This window comes from Colobus angolensis, unplaced genomic scaffold (assembly GCF_000951035.1).
Source record: "Colobus angolensis palliatus isolate OR3802 unplaced genomic scaffold, Cang.pa_1.0 Scaffold131, whole genome shotgun sequence".
Lineage (NCBI taxonomy): Eukaryota > Metazoa > Chordata > Mammalia > Primates > Cercopithecidae > Colobus > Colobus angolensis.
Window position 1 is genome coordinate 4,073,622 of NW_012114364.1, and position 22,497 is coordinate 4,096,118.

General features: G+C 34.9%; 1 protein-coding gene across 2 annotated transcripts in view; it reads left to right on the forward strand.

Moving 5' to 3' along the window:
• Positions 1-22,497, forward strand: part of PTPRQ (protein tyrosine phosphatase, receptor type, Q) — a 238,997-nt gene that overhangs the window by 132,914 nt on the left and 83,586 nt on the right. For both annotated transcript variants that reach the window (XM_011934111.1, XM_011934113.1), the window contains one exon: positions 15,439-15,762. In XM_011934111.1, coding sequence (XP_011789501.1) covers positions 15,439-15,762 — 324 coding nt within the window. The remainder of the gene's footprint in view (positions 1-15,438; positions 15,763-22,497) is intronic.

The following is a 22,497-nucleotide window of genomic DNA, read 5'->3' on the forward strand; positions in this document are numbered from 1 at the left end:
CTGGGATTACAGGCATGTGCCATCACAACTGGCTAATTTTTATATATTTAGTAGAGACAGGGTTTCACCATGTTGGTGAGGATGGTCTTGAACTCCTGACCTCATGATCTGCTGGCCTTGGCCTCCCAAAGTGCTGGGATTACAGGCGTGAGCCACCGCACCCAGCCTACAATTCCTTATTAGAGATATGTATAGCAAATATTATCTTCCAGTCAATAGCTTGACTTTCTGTTTTCTGAATGGCACCTGTACATAATCGGATGATTTTAATTTTGATGAAATCTAAACAGCAACTCTTAGTCTCATGTCAGTACATTTTTTGCCCTAATTCAAGATTGTGAAAATAATATCCTGGGTTTGATTCTAGAAATGTTATAGTTTTAACTTATACATTTATATTTTTGATTCATCTTGAATTGTGGTGTGTAGTAGAAGTGATTCAAAGTTCATTTTTTCATACATTTATCAAAACATTTAATAACTATTTTAAAGATACTTTTATTTCCCCATTTGAATTGCCTTGAAAGTTTTTGTCAATCACTTGACCCTATGTGCTTGAATTTATTTTTGGAATATATATTCTTCCATCGATTTATTTATCTAATATTGTAATAAAATCACACTGTGTTAATACATGTAGCTTTGTTTTAAGTATTGAAATCATTTTGTGTAAGTTCTACAAATGTGCTCTTTTTTCCAAATTCTTTTGGCTATTTTTGGTCTTTGCATGTCCATATAAACTTTTAAATTATAATGATCTTATTAATTTTCACAAAAATGCCTGTGGCATTTTCACTGGGATTGCATCAGATCTATATACATGCATGTATACATCTATACATGGGGAGAATTGACATCTCAGCAATGAGTTATTAATGAATGTGTTATTATTTCTCCATTTTTAAAATTATTTATTTCTTTCAGTGATGTTTTGTGGTTTTAAGTAAATGGATTTTGCACATCTTTTGTTAAAATTATGTGCATGTATTTAATTTTTAATGTTATTCTAAATAGAATTGATTTTCATCATTAGTTTGATGCAAAATATAGAAATACAATCAATTTTTATATTGACATTGTATCCTATGACCTTGCTAAATTTACTTCTTAGTTCTAGAAGGTTAAAAAATTTTTAAATAATATTCTATATTAAAATTGTGTCTTCTAAAATTAAAAGTATTTTTATCTCTTTCTTTCTTTCTTAACTCCATGACTTTTTATGTTTGTTTTGCCTTATAGCACTGGCTTGACTCTCCAGTACAGTGTTAAACATAAGTGATAAAAGCCAATATCCTTGTGTTGTTCCCAATTTCAGGGAGAAGGATTAGTTTTTCATCATTTTATATGATATTGGCTGTAGACTTTCTGTAGATATGCTTTTTTAAATTGAGGAAGATTCTTTCGTTTATAGTTTGCTATGAGTATTTATTGTGAATGGGTGTTAAATTTTGCCACTTGATTCTGAACTTAAGGCAATGATTTGTTTTTTCTCTTCTATTCTCTTACTGTGATAAGTTAAATGGTTTATTTTTGAATGTTAAATGAAACTTATATTCCTGGGATAAAACACACTTGATCAGATGCGTTTTCCTACTATATATGGCTAGATTTGATTTAGTAACATTTTGCTTAGGATTGTTGTATTTTTGTTCAGGATAGGTATTGGTCTATAATTTTCTTTTATTGTAATTTTTTTTCTCAGATATTTACATCAAAGTTATACTACCTTAATGTCAGTGGTTGGGGAATGTTCTTTCCTCTTTTATTTTCACAGTTATTATTTCATCCTAAACTCTTTGATAGAATTCACTAGTGAAACCATCTGAACCTGGAGTTTTCTATTGTGGCAGATTTTCTATTACTTTGACTTCTTTAATAAATATAGAATTACTTATATATTCTTTTTAAAAAATTTTACTTCAGGGCCAGGCGCGCCTATAATCCCAGCGCCTGTAATCCCAATACTTTGGGAGGACGAGACGGGCGAACACAGTGAAACCCTGTCTCTACTGAAAATACAAAAAAATAGCCAGGCGTGGTGGCGGGCGCCTGTAGTCCCACCTACTCCGAAGGCTGAGGCAGGAGAATGGCTTGAACCCAGGAGGCGGAGCTTGCAGTGAGCCGAGATCGCGCCACTGCACTCCAGCCTGGGCGACACAGCAAGACTCTGTCTCAAAAAAAAAAAAAAAAAAAAAAAAAATTTAAGTCAGGGATTCATGTACAAAATGTGCAGGTTTGTTACGTAGGTATACATGTGCCATGGTGGTTTGCTGTACCATCGTAATTTCTATATCGTAACCCATCGTAATTTCTATATCATTTTACCCATCGTAATTAACCCATCGTAATTTCTATATCATTTTATATGTTATGTTTCCAAGAAACTTGACCATTTTATTTAAAATGTTGAATTAATTGGCTCAAGGTTTTTTGTAATCTGCAGTGATATTCCTGGTTTAATTCATGATGTGAATTATATTTTCTTTCTTTTTATACATCTTAATGTTTATGAAATTTATAAATTTTTCCAAAGAACCAAGTTTTATATTCATTAATGTTCTCTGTTGTTTGTATGTTTTCCATTACATCGATTTCTGATGATTATGATTTTCTTGCTTCTAAATATTTTGCCATAATGTTCTATGTATTAGTTCCATGTGGTTAATAGTGTTTTGCAAAACATCTGTATCGTTACCACTTTTTTTGCCTAATCATTCTAGCAAGTACTGAGAAGGAAATGATAAAATATTTAACTATGACTGTGGGTTTTTTTCTTTCAGTTCTGTCCAGGTTTGCTTCATGTAGTTTCAGTTAAAAAAAAGAGTTTTTACTAAAAACATGCATATTTGTAATTGTTATATTTTCCTAATTAACTGATCCTTTGATCATTCTAAACTATCCCTTTAATCTTTGGGGACACTCCTTGTATTAAGGCTTTTTTGTCTGATATTAATGTAACACATGTTCTTTTGTTCGTGGTTTGCATCATACATCTTTTTCTCTTCTTACTTTTGAATTATTTGTATTGTATTTAAAATGTGTCTGGTGGACAGCAAAGTACATCTCTTGTGAACAACATATAATCAGGTCTTTAATCTCGTCTGACAACCTCTGACTTTTAAATGGAGTATTTAATTCATTTAGATTTAAACTTAGTATTAATTTAGTTGACTTTGGATCTACTATTTTTTTCTTTGTTTTCTATATATCCTATCACTTATTTTTTAGTTCCTCTGTTCTTGCTTTCTTTCTTGCCTTCTACTGAGTTAAGTATATATTTTTAACATTACATTTTAATTCTTCTACTTGACTTTTAGCTATGTTTCTTTGTATTATTATTTTTAGTGGCTTCTCAAGGGACTACAACATGATTCCTTGACTTATTATATCTACTTAATTTATGTAATGAAATAAAATACATGAATTTTGCAAAAGTATTCCCATGTACTTCCCTGTAGTTTCTGCTGTTATTGTTATATTTGTTGTACTTACTGTTAATAGATGTCGAGTTGTTATACATGTCAGCTATGTATATTCATGTGTGTGTGTGTGTGTGTGTGTGTGTGTGCGCACACTCGGTTTTTCAGCTGTTGCTTTCTACTATGCTCCTTGGATTCTCCATCACGTACATATAATTAAAATATTAGGCAAGGATTTAAGGGGAGTTTATTTCCAAACTTTGGGTCTAACTCCTCTGTTTCCAACTACTTTAGCAGTCTCATTCTTTATTTTCTGACACCTCAAGCCAACAACTGTGTTTTTTTTTCCTTTTCCAAGTTCATACATGTTATCTGCAGAAGAGTTTGATACAAGTTATCACCAGATCAGAGTTCCCCAAGCTGGATTTTTTTTTTTTTTTTACATTTTTAGCTGCTTTTGCAAAATTTTTGCCCAAAATATGAATCTGAGCTCCTTTCAAGATTTTTATTAAAATATCTAGTCACACTGAGTACTTTAGTGTATAATAGCCTTAATGACATTTGGTGATGGGTAGATAGAAGAGGAGTTTACATTGCAATAATACATATGGCTTTAAATTGATTATTAGACATTTTTGTTCTTAAAAATCTTTCGAGCCAAGTGTGGTGGCTCACACCTGTAATCACAGAGCTTTGGAAGGCTGAGGTGGGGGGATCTCTTGAGCCCAGGAGTTTCAGAATAACCTTGGCAAAGTAGCGAGATCCCATTAGTACAAAAAATTAAAAAAAAAAAAAAAAGCCTAGAGTGGTGGTGTGTGCCTGCAGTTCCAGCTACTCAGGAGGCTGAGGTGGAGGATTGCCTAAGCCCAGATATTTAAGATTACACTGAGCTATGATGGTACCACTGCACTCTAGCCTGGGCAATAGATTGGCACCCTCACACCTGTAATCCCAGCACTTTGGGAGGCCAAGGAGGGCAGATCACAAGGTCAGGATTTCGAGACCAGCCTGCCAACATGGTGAAACCCCGACTCTACTAAAAATACAAAATTAGCCGGGTGTGGTGGCACATGCTTGTAATTCCAGCTGCTCAGGAGGCTGAGGCGTGAGAATTGGTTGAAATCAGGAGGCGGAGGTTGCAGTGAGCTGAGATCGTGCCATTGCACTCCAACCTGGAGGACGACAGTGAAACTCCATCTCAAAGAAAAAGAAAAGAAAATCTTGGCAATCAGAGAGTTTTCTGTTTGTTGCTTTCTACCACTGAAGTCCATGTCCCCAACCTCACACCATCCTTTGAGCCTTTCTACTCTATTGTTTCTCCTTCCATCTCTTCCTTATCTCTTGCTTTCTCTTATGGGGTCCCTGAGCAATCCCAATTCTTTATTCTTTCTTATGGATATTTCCTCAAAGCTTAAATTCAGCACTCCTTGTGTATATTTTAATCAATGAAGTTTTTCTGTACAGCCACAGGTTTTTTTTTTTTTTTTTTTTTTTTTGAGATGGAGTCTTGCTCTGTTGCCCAGACTGGGGAGTGCAGTGGTGCAATCTCGGCTCACTGCAACCTCCACCTACTGGGTTCAAATGATTCTCCTGCCTCAGCTTCCTGAGTAGCTGGGACTACAGGCACGTGCCACCACACCCAGCTAATTTTTATATTTTTGGTAAAGATGGGGTTTCACCACGTTGGCTAGGCTAGTCTCAAATTCCTGACCTTAGGTGATCCTGCCACACCTCCCAAAGTGTTGGAATTACAGGCATGAGTCACCGTGCCTGGCCAGCCACAGTTTTTAGAAAAAAAAAAAAAAAGATGTTTTAAGTAACATTCAATTATATTCAACATTTGGTGGAACTTGTGTTTTTGAAATCTGTCCATCCATTCATCCATCCATCCATCCATCCATCTGTTGATTTGTTCACTGATTCACATTTTTGCTAAGCAAGTACTTGTGATACATCAATGTGTGTCAGGCATTATATGCTTATCTGTTTCTTCTGACCTTTTTTTTTTTGTATTCTACTTCATTGTACATTAACTATTGATATAGACTCAATTCTTCATTTCTGGTGTTTTGATAATATGAGTACTGCTTTCAAATGTTCATTCACTCTCATGATTTCAGTTACTTATAGATACAGATATTCTCCCAAATTCCTTTACCTGGCCCAGTGTGCTAACACAAACCCCTCCTGTGATAACTCTATTTATCCTGCTAATAAGATATGAAGCTAAAATTTTATTTCCTCACACTCATTCTTGAGTAAATCTCCACAAGCCAGTGTGTCTTTCTAATTTCTTCATCACTCTCAATGGTTCAGTTTAGTCTCCAGGTGTTATAGGAGTGGTCTCAATAGATAATTAAGTTGGCTTTCTGATTAATCTTCTAAGAACTATTTCAGATAAACTATGTAAAATCAAAGTTGTCATTTTTGATAAATATTCTCATGAGATGACTTACTGAATGCAGCTGTCAAAACTAATGAATTTATAAATTAAGCCAGCTCATTTTGCCTTTGTATTAGTCTGTTCTCACACTGCTATGAAGAAATACCTGAGACTGGGTAATTTATAATGGAAAGAGATTTAATTGACTCACAGTTCAGCATGGCTGGGAGGGCCTCAGGAAATTTGCAATCATGGCAAAAAGGGAACCAAACACCTCCTTCTTCATGTGGCCAGCAGCAAGAAAAAGTATGGGTGCCCAGTGGAGGGGGAAGCCCCTTATAAAACTATCAGATCTCATGAGAACTAACTCACTATCATGAGAACAGGATGGGGGAAACCACTCCCATGATTCAATTATCTCTACCTGGTCCCGCCCAGGACTCATGGGGATTATGGGAACTACAATTCAAGATGAGATTTGGGTGGGGACACAACCAAACCATATTAACTTCTAAACAGAATATGTATAACTACATGTGTAACTAGTTTTCCTTGTAATGGTCTCTTAAAAATGACTTTTTCTTCAGAAGTTTTATTGAGAAATTTTTTAAAGGTAAGTGTTTCACAGTACATAGTTTAAAGACTAAAATTATAGCTATGTTTAATATTTGGGGCCCCAATTGTCCAACTATACATGCATGGGAACACATACAAAACAATTTTAAAATATCATACTCCTATTTCATGCAAATTGAATACATTTATATTATAAGACTAATTTGGCACATTAGTATGAATGGGTCAGTCCATATTCTCAGCTTTGTAGTAGCAAGCACTCAAAATCATGTTTGTGTTACATAACTTGATAAGTACTCCAAAATTTATCTGGATTAAGCCAGGCTACCAGAAAGAGGTGCACATGAACGGTATACTTACAATCTCTGAAGAAAGTTTTAATAAAACATATTTGAGAATTATTCCATCTATGTATTCAGAGTGACATTGTGAAAATGGGAAAAATTAAACATACTTAGTATTTACTGTGTATGGATGTTGTTGAGGACATTGCTTATTAAATTGTACTCTATGTTTTTTTTTCCAGAAGAAATGTATCTTTGGTTTCAGTACCAGAGATTATTATATTTTTGTTCATTTAATTTATCTTTATTTGTGGTAACAAATATTTACAATCTTGCTTTTTCCTTTGTTTTCCTTATTTGTTATAAAGAGTCAAATTTATAATTTACTTCTAGGAAGTCTACAGTGTGTATTTTGTCAGTTAACCTAATTCCTGGGTTCATTCCTTTTGTTTTACCCTATTTTCTTTGTGCTCAATATATCATCACATCCTGTCAATATTTCTTTGAATTTTTCTTTAGCTCTGTTCCTAATTATTCTTAACCTACCAGATCATTGTAATCTACATTGTGCTTTATATGTAAAATATTGAACAAGTTTTTATCAAACTTGCCTATTCCCAATAACAAGTGATATGAAGGCTCAGACTTTTCTTTAAGTTTATATGTCACTAATTAATCTCTGTCAGTTGTTTCTGTATCACCTACTGCAGTCACCTAAACTGCTTTTAAACTTCCACTGCCTTTCAATAACACCAAACCTGATAATCCCCCACACTTTTTTTCTTACTACTGCCTTGGTTAGACTATTTTCCTTCAGCCTAAGATTCTTCCTAGCCCTTGACAAACATTTTGTTGCCACTTACATATCTCTCCCCATACTCAACCCACTTGAACCTTTTTTCTTTCACATCTTTACTAATCCTCAGTTGTCCCTTCGATTTAGAGCTCTCAGATCTTCTTCTCTGTCCTGTTGCCTTTACCTCTTTGTAATTATTTCTATTAACTAAAATATATTTCATCAATACATGAAAAGATGCTTATACCTTGACTTGTAACCAGTCCACATCGTTCAATATGAATGTTCAATAAATGCTATTGATTAAATTCAAGCTAGTGTAAAATTTATATCTGGTATGCTGAAATTTGCTTTGAACTTAACTTTGACGGTATTTCCATTTTTATATTGATCCACACTATGTTAGTGTTAGCAAATTTTACTTTTACTTGTGTATGTTTAAATTATCTGTTTGCATGTTGTGTTTCTAAAAGGGTAGTAGATTATTTAAAATTTCTAGAGACAAAAATATTCTTAATAAACTTGGGAAGACTAGGTTGATAATTTTGTATATTTTATAAATATAATTCACAAATATAACTTTTCAGACATCTGTTTTGCTTAAAAGAGAGTACATCTGTTCCTGAAAAGTAAAAATATATAGTCATAAATAAAGATTTTAAACTTGGTCATCCAAGTTAGTGTACTTATCCAGGTCAATGAGAAGTCAATACAAAACTGACTACCTTCACAATCCTATCAGGAGAGTTTGGCAATTTCTAATAATTGATATTCAGAAGTTTACAGAATAATTACATTTTATGCACATTTTCATCTTCTAAGTAGAATTTACTAGTCACTAAAAACTCTCATGCATTTAAACGTATAACAAATCTTGCTTATTTAAATCTACAGACCCTAATTTCAACCATGATGAAAGTATTTTAGTGATAAGAATAATTTATGAATAAAAATGTAATTTACTGAATACCTTGGCAGTTAATGTTGATCGCTTCATCACAGTTCAGTCATGTTTAGAAAATCTAAGCAAGCTGTGTGATTACTCCAGGAAGCATGGAATGATGTGTTCAAATTAGTACCATCTGTGGATAGAAAAAGTTTGAGGTTTTTAGTCATTCTTAAAGAATGGAAATCTGATTCTCCATGCTGAAATGAGTGTAATCCTTTTTGTATCTGTAATTCAATAGGGCAGTTGCCTTGAAATAGTCTAGTTCAGCACGCAGTTCATCAAAGAGAAGATACTGGATATAAATGAAGGTTACTGCTGGTCATTTATGAATACTTCTGAGGTAGGCTTGTTTAAAAAAATTCTACAAGTTATACAGTATATTTCACCTCAGATCAGACTCATTTCTGGTTTATCTTTCTAAGTACATTTGAGTGAAAATGTGGACTAGATTTTGTACCCCATGAAAACAGAAGGCTGTTTCAATGAACCATCATTTATTTCCACAGTCAGCAAACACTTATTCAGTGCCAGTATGTTCCAGTGTCCCATCACTGTGCCTGTCACATAATAGGAGACTGGAATTGTCATTCTGTTTCCCATAGCCAGGTTACAAATAACTCTTGCCTGGATTTTGTGGTTTTTCTTTATAAGACATTTTCTTCTCTGAAAACTTAATTGGAGAATACTAGAGTCTGTGAACCAATATTGATCTGCTGAAAATTTTTACTATGTAGCAAGATTTGCTAGTAACAAACACCAGCTATTCTAAAATCTGAACATTGGAGGAAAAAATAGTTGGTCATAGAGGCATGGGCATCTAGTCATCTCTCCAGATGGGATTAGGAAAGGGCAGCCTCCTCTGCCTTCTCTAGTTCATTAGCTAGTGAATATTTCCCTCCTACTTCCAGTAGTTTAGCAAACTCTAGGAGAGAAAATTGAAACATGGGAAAGGTGACTGGTGGTAGAGTTATAAATAAATAAATAAATAAATAAATAAATAAAAGAAGGAAAGTATTTGGACCCTGATTCTCATGAGGAAAGAGCAGAGTGTAAGATTTTAATGAAAAGAAAAGTCGATATAAAACTTTTCAAGGCCAGGTGCCATGGTGCATACTTGTGATCCCAGCACTTTGGGAGGCTGAGGTGGACGGATCAGTTGAGCCCAGGAGTTCAAGACCAGCCTAGGAAACATGGTGCAACTCCATCTCTACAAAAAGTACGAAATTAGCTGGGTGTGATGGCGCCCACCTGTGTTTCCAGCTACCCGAGAGACTGGGTTGGGAGGATCATATGAGCCTGGGAGGTTGAGGCTGCAATGAGTCATGATTGTGCCTCTGCATTCCAGCCTGAGCAACAGCAACAGAGCAAGACTCAAAAAAAAATTTCTGCATAGTAAAAACTATCAGCAAAATAAAAAGACAATGGATTTGGAAAATATGTCTTCATCAAATATCACAAAAAGGTTATAGTAAAGCCTTAAATAAATAAATAGCAAAGCCTTCCACCCAATAGAAAAAAAAGTAGGAAAAAATACAAATGATAGTTTATAGAAAAGGAAATTAAAGGGAGAGAAATGCAATAAGTTTCACATTGAATTATATTTTTTCCTTTCTGCAACTTTTATTGCATACTCTGTTGGCAAGTGTGTTGGGAACAGGCACTCTTATGCATGTTGACAGGCGTAGGTACTGGTAAAACCTTTCTGGAGTGTTATTTAGCAATGTCTACCAATGCTACAAATATGCATATGTTTTACCTAGCAATGATTATCCTACAGATTTACTCACACATATGTGTGGAATATGAAAGCATAGGCTTATACATTACAGCTTGTTTGTTGCAAATATTGGACACAGCTTAATATCATTTCACAGGGGCTGGCAAAATCAAATTTGATATATCCATTTCAATGTGCTTACTCCATACAACTCCAAACACTAAAGAATAAGGCAAAATATATCCAAAGCATATATATAGTGACCCTAAATCCCAGTTTCCAGGGTAGTCTGGGTTTATGCTTGTTGTGCTGGCATTTCATCCAATAGACATTGCCTTTTACTCTCAAAAGTGACCTGTCTGTATAACAAATAATTTTCTGTAATTGAGTGAATGTTTGTATCCCCCCCAGAATCATATATTGAGGTCCCAACTCCCTGTGTGATGCTATTAGGAGGTAAGGCATTTCAGAGGTAATTAGGTCATAAGGGTAGAACCCTCATGAATGGGCTTAGTGCTCTTATAACAAGACTGCAGAGAGCTCTTTTGCCCTCTTTCTGCTATACAAGGACACAATAAGAAGCCAGCAGTCTGGAGTCAAGAGGCTGGTTCTCACCAGAAGCCCACCATGCTAGCACCCTGATCTCTGACTTTCAGTTCCAGAATTATGAGAAATAAATTTCTGTTGTTTGTAAATCACTCAGTCTATAGTAACTTGCTACAGCAGCCGAAACTAAGATAGTCACTCTAGGTATATTCTTTGGAAGTGAGAGAAGGGACTGGGAGGAGGAAGAGAGTGGGATATGAGGTTAGATGGAAAGAAAGGGAAGCCTGCACTCCAGTCTGGGCCACAGAGTGAGACCTTGTAAAAAAAAATTAAAAAAAACTTTTCAAGTATCCCACTGTACTTCAGATAAAGCTAAAAGTCATACATTTGGTTTAAGGACTTAGTGTAATGTGATTCCACCTACATTGCCTACTTCGTCTCTTCCCATTCATCTCCTTGTAGACCCAGCAGCCTTCATTAAGTGTTTTCAATGTGTGACACTCTCTTCTTCTTCAGGGTCTTAACACCTTCACACATCCTGATTATTTTTTATCTGTGAAGCTGCTTCTTATCCTTCAGGTCTCTAATTAAATTATCCTTCATCAGGAAAGCTAAATAAAGTCCCCTGTTATACCTTGATTCATTTGCTCATACATTCAAAAAATATTTATTGAATCACCATTTTGTTTCATTTAGTAGTGTAGACTCTTAGAGACAAGATCTGATATGTACATTGACATTTTATGCATATATAACCTACAAATAAATATATCTTTTGCAGCGATTTTTCAATATTTTTATTGAGATGGATACAGAAGCAAAATCGTTCTCAATCTTTTATGGAGTGGGTTTATAGTGCAGAGCTAAGATTTATAGGAAAGTAAGTATCAGTTCAAAATAATGCAGGCTGTACAATCTAATAGAGCTATCTGAAAATAAATTTTAAAATAAACTCCCCTTGAAATGTTGAGTTTCCCCTTGCTCTCTATATGTAAGCAGAGACTGGGTAAGTAGTGATTGCTCATTTTGTAATCACTTAATGATTGTATTGGTCTTCTATTGCTGTGTAACAAATTGTCACAAATTTACTGGCTTAAAACCATACCCATTTATTAGCTCATAGTTCTATAGGTCAGAAGTCCAGGCATGCTGTGCCTAGGTTCTCTACTTATTCTCACAAGCTGAAGTCAAGTTGTCAGTCAACATTTTCTTGCGTAATTCAGGATCCTCTCCCAAGTTCATGTGGTTGTGGTAGAATTTAGTTCCTTGCAGTCATAAGACTGACAGCCCCTTCCCTGGAGGGCTTTTAGCTAAGGGCTTCTCTCAGCTCCTAAATATTTTGTATTCCTCATCATGTGGCTCCCTCCTTCTTGAAAGCCAGCAATAGAGAAATTTTTGTGCATTGAATCCATCTCTTTAAAGCTTTGACTTCCTTTTCTGAAAACAGCCAAAAATACTATTCTTCTTTTAGAGGGCTCAGGTTATAAGGTCAGGTCCACTGGATAGCTCTCTATTTTAAAGTAAAATGGTTAAGATTCTTAGTTACAGCAGCAACATAGCTTTCCATCTGTACCTAGATCAGTGTTTGGCTGAGTAAGTGGAAGAATCTGTTTGTACAGGGACCGGGAATCTTGTGGGATATCTGCAGACACAAAGGTCAGACAAAGAGACAATATGACCAAGATGATCTCTCAATTCCAAATTCTGAGATTATGTGATTTTCTCATTTATTTGTCTGTTCTTATGGATTCAGTTGCCAAATATATATCTTAAAAACTGACTTCTGTCCTGTTGCTATCATCTAATTTCTTCTTTCCTGGACAAATCAAGTAGTCTCTGAATTTCTCCCTTTTCCTGTTTTGCAATTACCAGACTAGACTTAATAAAATGTACCTCTGGACATACTGTGACATTTTTTATAGCTTTCCATTGCCTGACAAGCTATCTATAGTTTCCTCTGACACAGTAAGTCCCCAAGCTGTTGTGCAGTCCTTCTGTTTGTTATTGCCGACATGAATTACAAGCTGCAATTTAACTTATCTTAGCTCTTATCACCCTCTCTTCTATGATCTCCACTTTTACAATCAGTGAAATTCCATCTCACGTGCCATCTCTTCTCTAAAAACATTTTCTGAACACCCAAGTCAATCAAACGCATCTGATTTATGTTAGAATATTTTGAAAATGTATCTTATGTTCAGATGATCTGAGTTCAAATTTAGTGACTGAAGGATTTGAAAAAAATTATGAAAATTCTACTTTTTAGCCAATCCTAAAACTTCTTCCTCTATAAATGTACATTTTTTTCCCTAAAGATAGTGTTTTCTCTAATTGCTTTTCTTCATGATAGGTAAAGGTAAAACAGAATTTGTGGTAAGTAGTGTGCCAAGTGCTCTATCTTACTGCTACTTTTAAGGTTAATGTTCAATTAAATGTAGTAAGATTTGATAATAAATATTAATATTTAAAAATAAAGTAATTGAATCTGATCATAAGACTTTAATCTACTAACTATCTTCCATGGCTTTATAACTTCTCTTCCAGTTTTGATAAATATATATATATATTTATATTTTTATATATATTTATATATATACAAATCAAGCATCTATCTAGTATTTGATATCATCTCCTTCTGGGTATCTGAGAGGAATTTCAAAGTTAACCTACTCAAAAGAAATTATTAATCTTTCTCCCCAAAGCTTACCCCTCTTGCAGTCACCCACATCTTGATTAATAGTGACTTCATCTTTTTATTTGCTCAATCGAAAAACCTTAGGGCATTTTTTATTCCTCTCTTTCTCTGTTATTTCACATGCCACACATCAGCAAACCTTGCCAGCTCTCCTTCACATTATATTCAAGAGTTGAATGTTTCTTTTTGCTTCTGCCGCTACCACCATGGACCAGGCCACCGTGGTCTCTTGTGTTGACATTGCAGTTGCCTGCTAATTACTCTCCTTGTTTCCAGCCTTGTTACCCTTTAGTCTGTTCTCAACACAGTAGCTAGAGTGATTCTGTGAAAGAGAGAGGCTGCCACTTCTCTGCTCAAATGAAAGCCATGACAATGTCCTCTAGTGTCACACACTGGTAGCTTCTACCGGTCACTCAGGACTTCTTGTCACTCTCCAAATATATCAGGCATGCCTGCAACTATACAGTTTCCTCTGCTTCAAATTTCTCTTTATGAAATATTCACATGGCTAAGTCCCCTGCCTACATATGGAACTTAGTATCTTCTAATCCCTTCTCTGATTGCCTAATTTAAATTTTCAGTATCCCTGAAACTCTCCTTCTTCCTATTCTTCTTTTTCTCCGTAACACTGATCATCATCCAAAACACTACAGCTGGCCCTCCGAATCCGTGTGTTCTGCATCTGTGGATTCAATCAACTACAGATGGAAAATATACAAAACCAAAATGTATCTGTACCCAATGTGCCCAGACTATTTCTTGGCATTAATCTCTAAACAGTACAACAGCTATTTATAGAGCATTTACATTGTGTTAGGTGTTATAAATGGCCTAAGATTATCTGAATTATATGAGAAGATGTGTGTAGTTTATATGCAGATACTACACCATTTTATATAAGGAACTTGAACATCTTCTGATTTTGTTCTCCATGGAAGGTCTGGGAGCCAGTACCCTGTGGATACAAAAGATGACTATGTACAATGCTTATTGATACTTTTATTGTTTATAGCTCCCCGAATGTAAATTTTGCAGGGGCAGGAAGTTTTGTCTGTTTTGTTCCTTGTATTTTCAGCACCTACAATCCTACCTGTACATATTAGATGCTTTTAGATATTTATTGAATGTTGAATTAATATATCTTTAGAGATCAATGAGCCTTCTAAATATTTATTAATTTTCTGTTTTTAAAATGTGAATATTAACATACAGTTTGCATTAATTATGTAATTTTCACATGTCATCATTTAGATTCTCTTTATCTCCATCTTCTTAATAAAGGTCCTTGATGATATACAAAGAAAGGCACGGTTGAGAAGAGTTCCGATACCACTTAATTGATTGTTCTTTCATATTTCTAACTGTAACATGCTTATATTACTTGCCTAATAATCTGTCTCTGGAAAACAGGACATGAGCTTTATTGTATCCTCAATCCCTAACACCAGGCTCAGAGCCTGACACATGGTATGCATTTGGCAAACCGATACTTAGTATGAAAGCAAATAAATGACTCCAAGTAGGACCATGTGTTAATTCTAAATATACCTGAGATAAAATTAAAAAATAGATGAATTATATACATTAAAAACTGTCAGTAATATTGTTTATTTAAAATTGTTTTATAATCAACATTTACTGGATATAAGATGTGTTTGTGTTTATTTAGACATTTAAATACACAAATTTCTTCCCTTGGAACTGAATATTACAAACTCAAACCATACCTAGGGAAGTCCTTAGGATGACATGAGCATACAGTTTTCCTTTGTAACAGTGAAGTAGTTCTATTTGAAGCCAAAGTTTGTTTATATAAGCCACTTATGATTTAATTTGGAAGCAAAATTAGGAATTAATAAATTACAATTATTTTGCTTTCTACCCTTTTAAAATGGTGGTCCTGGAAGCATCACTCTATGGTTCTTCTCATTAAGTGTGGGAATAATTAATCTAAATGCTATGGTAATTTGACAGATCTCTACTAGCTGCTCCATAATAGAATTCTATTCTTTCTTCTGTTTTTAAAGTGTTTGGTAATTGTAACTGCTTTTAATTTTTCCCTTTAATTTTTAGTTCCCAGTGTTCCCACAAATATTGCTTTTTCTGATGTACAGTCAACTAGTGCAACATTGACATGGATAAGACCTGACACTATCCTTGGCTACTTTCAAAATTACAAAATTACCACTCAGCTTCGTGCTCAAAAATGCAGAGAATGGGAATCCGAAGAATGTGTTGAACATCAAAAAATTCAATACCTCTATGAAGCTAACTTAACTGAAGAAACAGTATATGGATTAAAGAAATTTAGATGGTATAGATTCCAAGTGGCTGCCAGTACCAATGCTGGCTATGGCAATGCTTCAAATTGGATTTCTACACAAACTCTGCCTGGCCGTGAGTATTGTCCTGACATATACATATTGATTGCTGTTATATTCTGTATCTGTCTATATATTATGCTTTATACTTAATCTAATTGTGTATAAAATCACTGAACATAGAAATAACTGAGGACACTACCATATATAACAACATATTTATTTTTAATTTAGTTGAAACCCAAAGAGAAATTCAATGTTAGTCATTATTAGGGCTTTTCTCAAACTCCCAAAGTTGTGCCAACGTCCTAGAATCTCATATTGCAACAGTGCATTGTAGGAAGCTTCTCTGATGCTCTACCATTAAGCCATACTGATTATCATCTAATGCCCTTGACCCAGGACCACATTATTTTTTTTCATATTTGGAGGCTCTGCTGCTTTTAAGCCCAACTTTATGACCTTTTCAGTGACTTCAAACTTACACACAAACACTTGTGACCACAATAACCCTGATTGATCTGTCTGCAAGTAGTTTTTCAGCTTGTATATTTCAACTGCACAAAATTCTGAGGCAAAGAAATATCAAGCGTTCAACTCCCAGCTTGAGATAGGAAGAAGAAAAAAATACAGAGAAGAAACACAAACACTCGAAATTATTTTGCCATCTATACATCTTTCAGAACTTTAAATGCTTTTCCATACAAACCATCAATGTATAAGTAAAGATTGCTCTTGCAACGTAGGTTTTATGTTTATAGTTAACTGTTTGCCCTGCTTGCTTGGAGAATATAATTAACCATAATTAAGTAAATAAATTTACATTCCTTATCCTGAACTCTGTCTACATAGAATTGTGATGGTTTCTATGCAACGTAAATAAGTTGCAAATCAAGTCCTGCAAGCCAGAGCTCTGGGGAATGGCTGCATTCTCTGAAATACCATTTCTGCCCCAGCCCTCCAGAGCAAATTTCAGGTTTGCCAGGCCACCCATCCCATATTAACCCTTCAGATATAGACCTTATGTTATCATCTTCCTATCTTGACTGAGGCTCTTAAAAGATGATTCCTTTCAAATTCAAATCACATGTTCTTAAACATTTTTGATACTTATTAGCATAGTAATATACCTACACACACACAGACATAGATTTTCAGTGACAAATACCATGTTAGCACTTATAGATATAGATAGTGAAATAAACTTTGATCTAGAGGGCCTTATTTTCTAGGCCACCAATTGTGTCTCTTATTATAATTTCCCAGAATATCTGGGATAATGTTTGTAATAGTAAATGTTCAATAAATGTCTGTTAATATAATTCAACATTTGAGGTAGAATCCTGACAACTCAGCCTTTGACACAATTGTCCAACCTTTTCTCTTTTTGGTACTTTGACACTTGGTTTCTGTAAGGTCTGCCCTTCTGTTTTTTCTCCTACCTTCCTGGTAGTTCCTTCTTAGCCCTCTTTGCTGAATTATTCTCAGCAAATAATTGTTTTATAACTGTAAGCACTGGAGAGATGAGAGAGCTATACTTGGCCCTTTTTTCTTCTTTATCAACACACAACCCCAAGGAGATTTTACCCTAACTGCTCTTATTCTGGTCTATAGCTTTAAAGTCTACTTACATCTCAATTATTCTCAAATACTATATCCAGTCCTGAATGCTGCCTAGATCTCCAGATCAGTATATCTGCCTGATCAACTAATCACTGGGCTTGTGTGTTGAATATACTTCTCTAAATTATCATGATCAAATACCAAACCTTCTCATATCATTATTTATCTGTTTGCAGAAAATGAAAATCCAGGCACTGTTCTTTTCCTCCTCAATCTTGCCCATGATTCATTTCAATCACACCATCTAACCCAATTCCTCCATTTCCTCCATTTGCATTACTATTACATTAGTCCAACTCTTCATTACTGCTCCCACATCACTAGCCTAACTAGCCTCTTATACTGCCAGACTGGTCTTTTTCAACCTAAAGCAGATGATGTCACTTTCTTGCTTAAAACTATCCAATGAACTCCCATGGCTCTTAGAATAAATTTTACATTTCTTATCATAGTTAACAAGCCCTATATGACCTGGCTCTTACCTTAAACTTTAACATTATTTATAGCCATGTTCCCCCTTACCATTGTCTTCCACTCATACTAGACTTTTTTTTTTTTTTGCTTACACAAAATAAATTCTTAGAATTTGCGCCTTTGCGTTCCCTGTTTCTTTTGACCAAAATGTTCTTCCACCTCCTTCTTCACATGAGCAGCTTCTTTTTTTTTTTTTTATTATACTTTAAGTTCTAGGGTACATGTGCATAACGTGCAGGTTTGTTACATATGTACACTTGTGCCATGTTGGTGTGCGGCACCCATTAACTTCTCAGCACCCATCAATTCATCATTTATATCAGGTATAACTCCCCAATGCAATCCCTCCCCTCTCCCCCCTCCCCATGATAGGCCCCAGTGTGTGATGTTCCCCTTCCCGAGTCCTAGTGAACTCATTGTTCAGTTCCCACCTATGAGTGAGAACATGCGGTGTTTGGCAACGGCGGCATTCTTAGCTTCTTATAACACAGATCTCTACTTAAATCATCTCTGCTCAGAATGAATTTCCCTGACCACTCAATCTAAAAATAGTTAAAATAGTCATGCAGTAATCTTATATAATATCATGTTATTTTAATGAATATTTATAATTACATGATCATTTTTATTTGTTTGTGTTTAGGGTCTGCCTTGATCATTACTATTGCTTTTTTGTGTGTGTGATAAGATCTCATTCTTTCACACAGGCTGGAGTGCAGGGCCATGATCACAGCTTACCTCAGCCTTGACCTCCTAGACTCAAGTAATCCTCCCACCTCAGCCTTCCAAGTAGCTGAGACTACAGGCACATGCCACTGTGACTGGCTAAATTTTTTAAAATTTTTTTGATATAGATGAGGTCTCACTGTGTTGCCCAAGCTGGTCTTGAACTCTTGGGCTCAAGTGATCCTCCTGCCCTGGCCTCCCAAAGTGCTGAGATTACAAGCATGAGCCACCATCCCACCCATATGTTCTTATTGTCTAGAATAGTTCCTAGTACCAGGAAATACTCTATAAATATTCCCTGAATGAGAGAAATTTGATTGAATAAGTTCTAGTGGGTAGGACAAAAAAGATTGTTTTCCAGTGCAGGTGATGACAAGGATGATGATGCTATCACAAAGATAGCAAAAATAGGGAAAAAATTCAGTTTACTTTGGGATTAGTCAGTAGGTATGGTTATTTTGAACCTGATGATTTTGTCAAGAAGTAACTATTCTAATATAACTAGAAAACAGAAATAAGTAAATGCCCAGAGATTGGAACCAAACACATCAGTAGCCTAGATCTGACTTGTGGACAGCTGATTTGTAACCTTTGATTAAAATATGCCTGTGCCTTTGTGCCTGCTGCCACTAAGGGTTCCCATTCTGAGTATCTCACTGAGGAGTACCTGCTTCTAATTACCACACTGAGCCAGGAAGTGAACTTTTTAAATGCACAGTCCCTTGCAAGCACACTTGACACTATTATACAAGATGTTTAATTAGCATAAACCAACATATAACATGATCAGTTCAGAAGTCGGTAAATGAAACTGAAAAGTTGGATTTGTAAATAATCCTACATTCTCAAGTCTTTCCACTTGAATATCATTATTTCCACCCCATTTCCTCCACTTCTTACCCCTTTTTAAGTTCTATGACCATATTTTATTTCCAGGGGACACACGAAAAATGGACTTTCTACCACTGTGATTAGGAGAGAAAGATGAAAAGATTTATATTTTTCAATTTTGTGATAACAAACATATGATTGTATTCTCAAAACTCACAGCTTTTCAACTAAGTAGTCACATGTGGGTGAGAATAATTGTTTAAGTTTTGGCAGTGAGTTGGTTACTCTTCTTTTAGTTTCAAGAATGGAGGAAATGTTTGCTTCCAATGGAATAGAAGACATTTTTCTAATGATAAATATTGTACATTTGAATTTCCAAATTTCATAAGTATACATCAAAATAAAAGTTCTATTTATTACATTAAGTCAGGAAGAGATAATTTGAGATTATATTTGATACAAAAGACAAAAATACACTGCATATTTTATTGCAACATAATATATATGGTGAAATAACGTAAGAATAAAAGAAATTAGAACAGTTAAGCAACAGAAGTCTTGAAGAGCAATAATCCTTTTAATATTAAAAATAAGGCATTCATAGATGTTGCTTCTACATAACAAAGATGAAAATATAATGGCCATTTTGCAAACTCAAAAAATAATTTGGATGAAGGAAATCATTAAGTTTTGTATTCTGTATAATTGACTCAAAAATGTGGCATGGGTCATGTGGTGGCTCATGCCTGTGATCCCAGCACTTTGGGAGGTGATGTGGGCAGATCGTTTGAGGTCAGGAATTTGAAACCAGCCTTTCCAACATGGTGAAACCCTGTCTCTTCTAAAAATACAAAAAAAAAAAATTAACTGGACATGGTGGTGCGCACCTATAATCCCAGCTACTTGGGAGACTGAGGCTGGAGAATCGCTTGAACCCGGGAGGTGGAGCTCGCAACGAGCCAAGATTGCGCCACTGCACTGTAGCCTGGGTGACAAAGCCAGACTCCATCTCAAAAATAAAATAAAAATGCGGTATGTTGTTTAATGATATAAGATAAAATAATAACTCTTTCTTTGAATTAGAGAAAAGACTAAACAACAATATAAAATAGCACAAAATAACTATCTCAGAGAACTGCATTTTATCCTAATGACATAAAGTTGTACTCAAGCACTTACTAATATAACATCTTGTCAAAACCTGGATCTTCTCGATAAAGAGTTATTGATTAATGGGTAGTTTGAAATCAAATTGTTTAAAATTTGAGTAACTCAAATAAAAGACCACCTAGTTTTAATAATAAATATTATAAAAGTTTCTACAATGGATTATATAATCAGAAAACATGTTATCATTAACTATCTGAGCCCATAACGAAGAGCATCAGAATGGAAGATCAGGGAGAAAAGTCAGAATGCAAGCTGAGATTTAAATTGGATTACCCTGTGAATCTGAATGTACACCTGTAAAACAGAATAAATAAGGGAAACAATGTTCAACCAACTCAAGCTAACCATTCTTTCTCTCACATGCTCTTACCTAGATCATTGAAGCCAAATTGCTTTTGTCCTCAACTAATCCGTATAATAGCCATAATTCTACTGCATGCTCAGAGTGTATAGATACAAATATAAGCATGAATTTTTTTTTAAATGGCAGAAATATTTAACTTGAAACATTACAGTCTTGAAAATTATTTTACTCATCTACTTTTCTGATTATCCTTAAAGTCAAAAGCAATTTGAGTGGTGTGTGTATATATGTGGTGGTGATGTAAAGTCAAAAGCTGTTAAATGTCTCTGTGGTGCACAATAGATACTTAATGCTGAGGAAATGTACAACTTTAAAGGAGTGTGGGTGTGAAATTAGTACGGAACGAAATGGGACTCTCATAATGTGCATCTCCTATAGACCACCAAGACTGGAAGACAGCAAGAAAGGAAAATTCCTGGGGTAGCACTTAGGTTGTGAAAACCACAGGATACCATACTCATGAGGAATTTTAACTACCCAAACATCTGTTAGGTTAAAAAAAAAAATCCAACAAAACATGCCTCATCAAAGAAGTTTCTAAGGAATGCAACTTTATGATCTAAAAAGAAGAAAAACTAAATAGAGGACAAAGTACAATTTAACATTATTTAAAATTAGAAATAATGTGTTACTGTATATTTGGTTGTTTTCCTTAGTTTCTTCTAAACTGTTTAATGCACTTATGTGATAAATGTTATAGTAACAGAGATAGAAATTATCCTTTTTATAAAGAAGCAATTATATCACATTAAGAAGTGATTTTAGCCATAAATAAATAGGAATCTATAATTCAAGACAGTTAGAAGTTCATTTGGTGGCAGTGCAGTATTAAAATGGGCTCCATCTTGCTGCCACTAGAGAAAATAAATATCATTTATTCTAGACATGATGGTTGCACTTCTGCAAAATTAGTTAGATGCTGTTGGAAGTCTTCTAAATTAGTTGCGCAGGACTCCCTAATGGGTAATTCAAGACAACTTCTCTGTCCTCTAGGCCTGAATAATGAAGTTATTGGTATAACCACTTAGGTTCCCATAGACATCTCAAATGCCATATTGCCACCTTCTCTTGTAAGTCTTTTCCTTTCTATGTATTCCGTGTCTCAGTTTACTGCACCATTATTCGTCTAGTTCTTCAAACTAGTTACCTAGAAATCATTTTTAGTTCTTTTTACCTACTCTCATCCCCCACAAGGCAAAACCTGAGTCCTACCGTATTTACCTTCTAAATGTCTCTTGTATTTGTCTATTTTTCTTTTCAAATGTCTCTAAATCCAGACTTTTACATTTATCTCTTAGATGATTACAAAAGAGATCTAAATAGTCTTTCTGCTTTCATTTTCTACCATTCATCTGAACTCAGCATTTCAATACACCTGCCTGACCATGATGTTCCTCTGCTGAAAATCTTTGATCATTTTCTATTTGCCTGCCTGTTAAAACTATGCCCATTAGTAAGCTCTACAAGGTCACTTATGATTTGGTTTATATTTCTCATACAGGCACTGTTCTTTCTCCTTTATGGTCCAGAATCTTTGCTGTTCTTTCTTATTGTCCTTTCTTTCCTCCTCTTCTGGTGACCAGCTATCTTTTCACTATGTTTTTAAGTATCTCTTTTGAGATG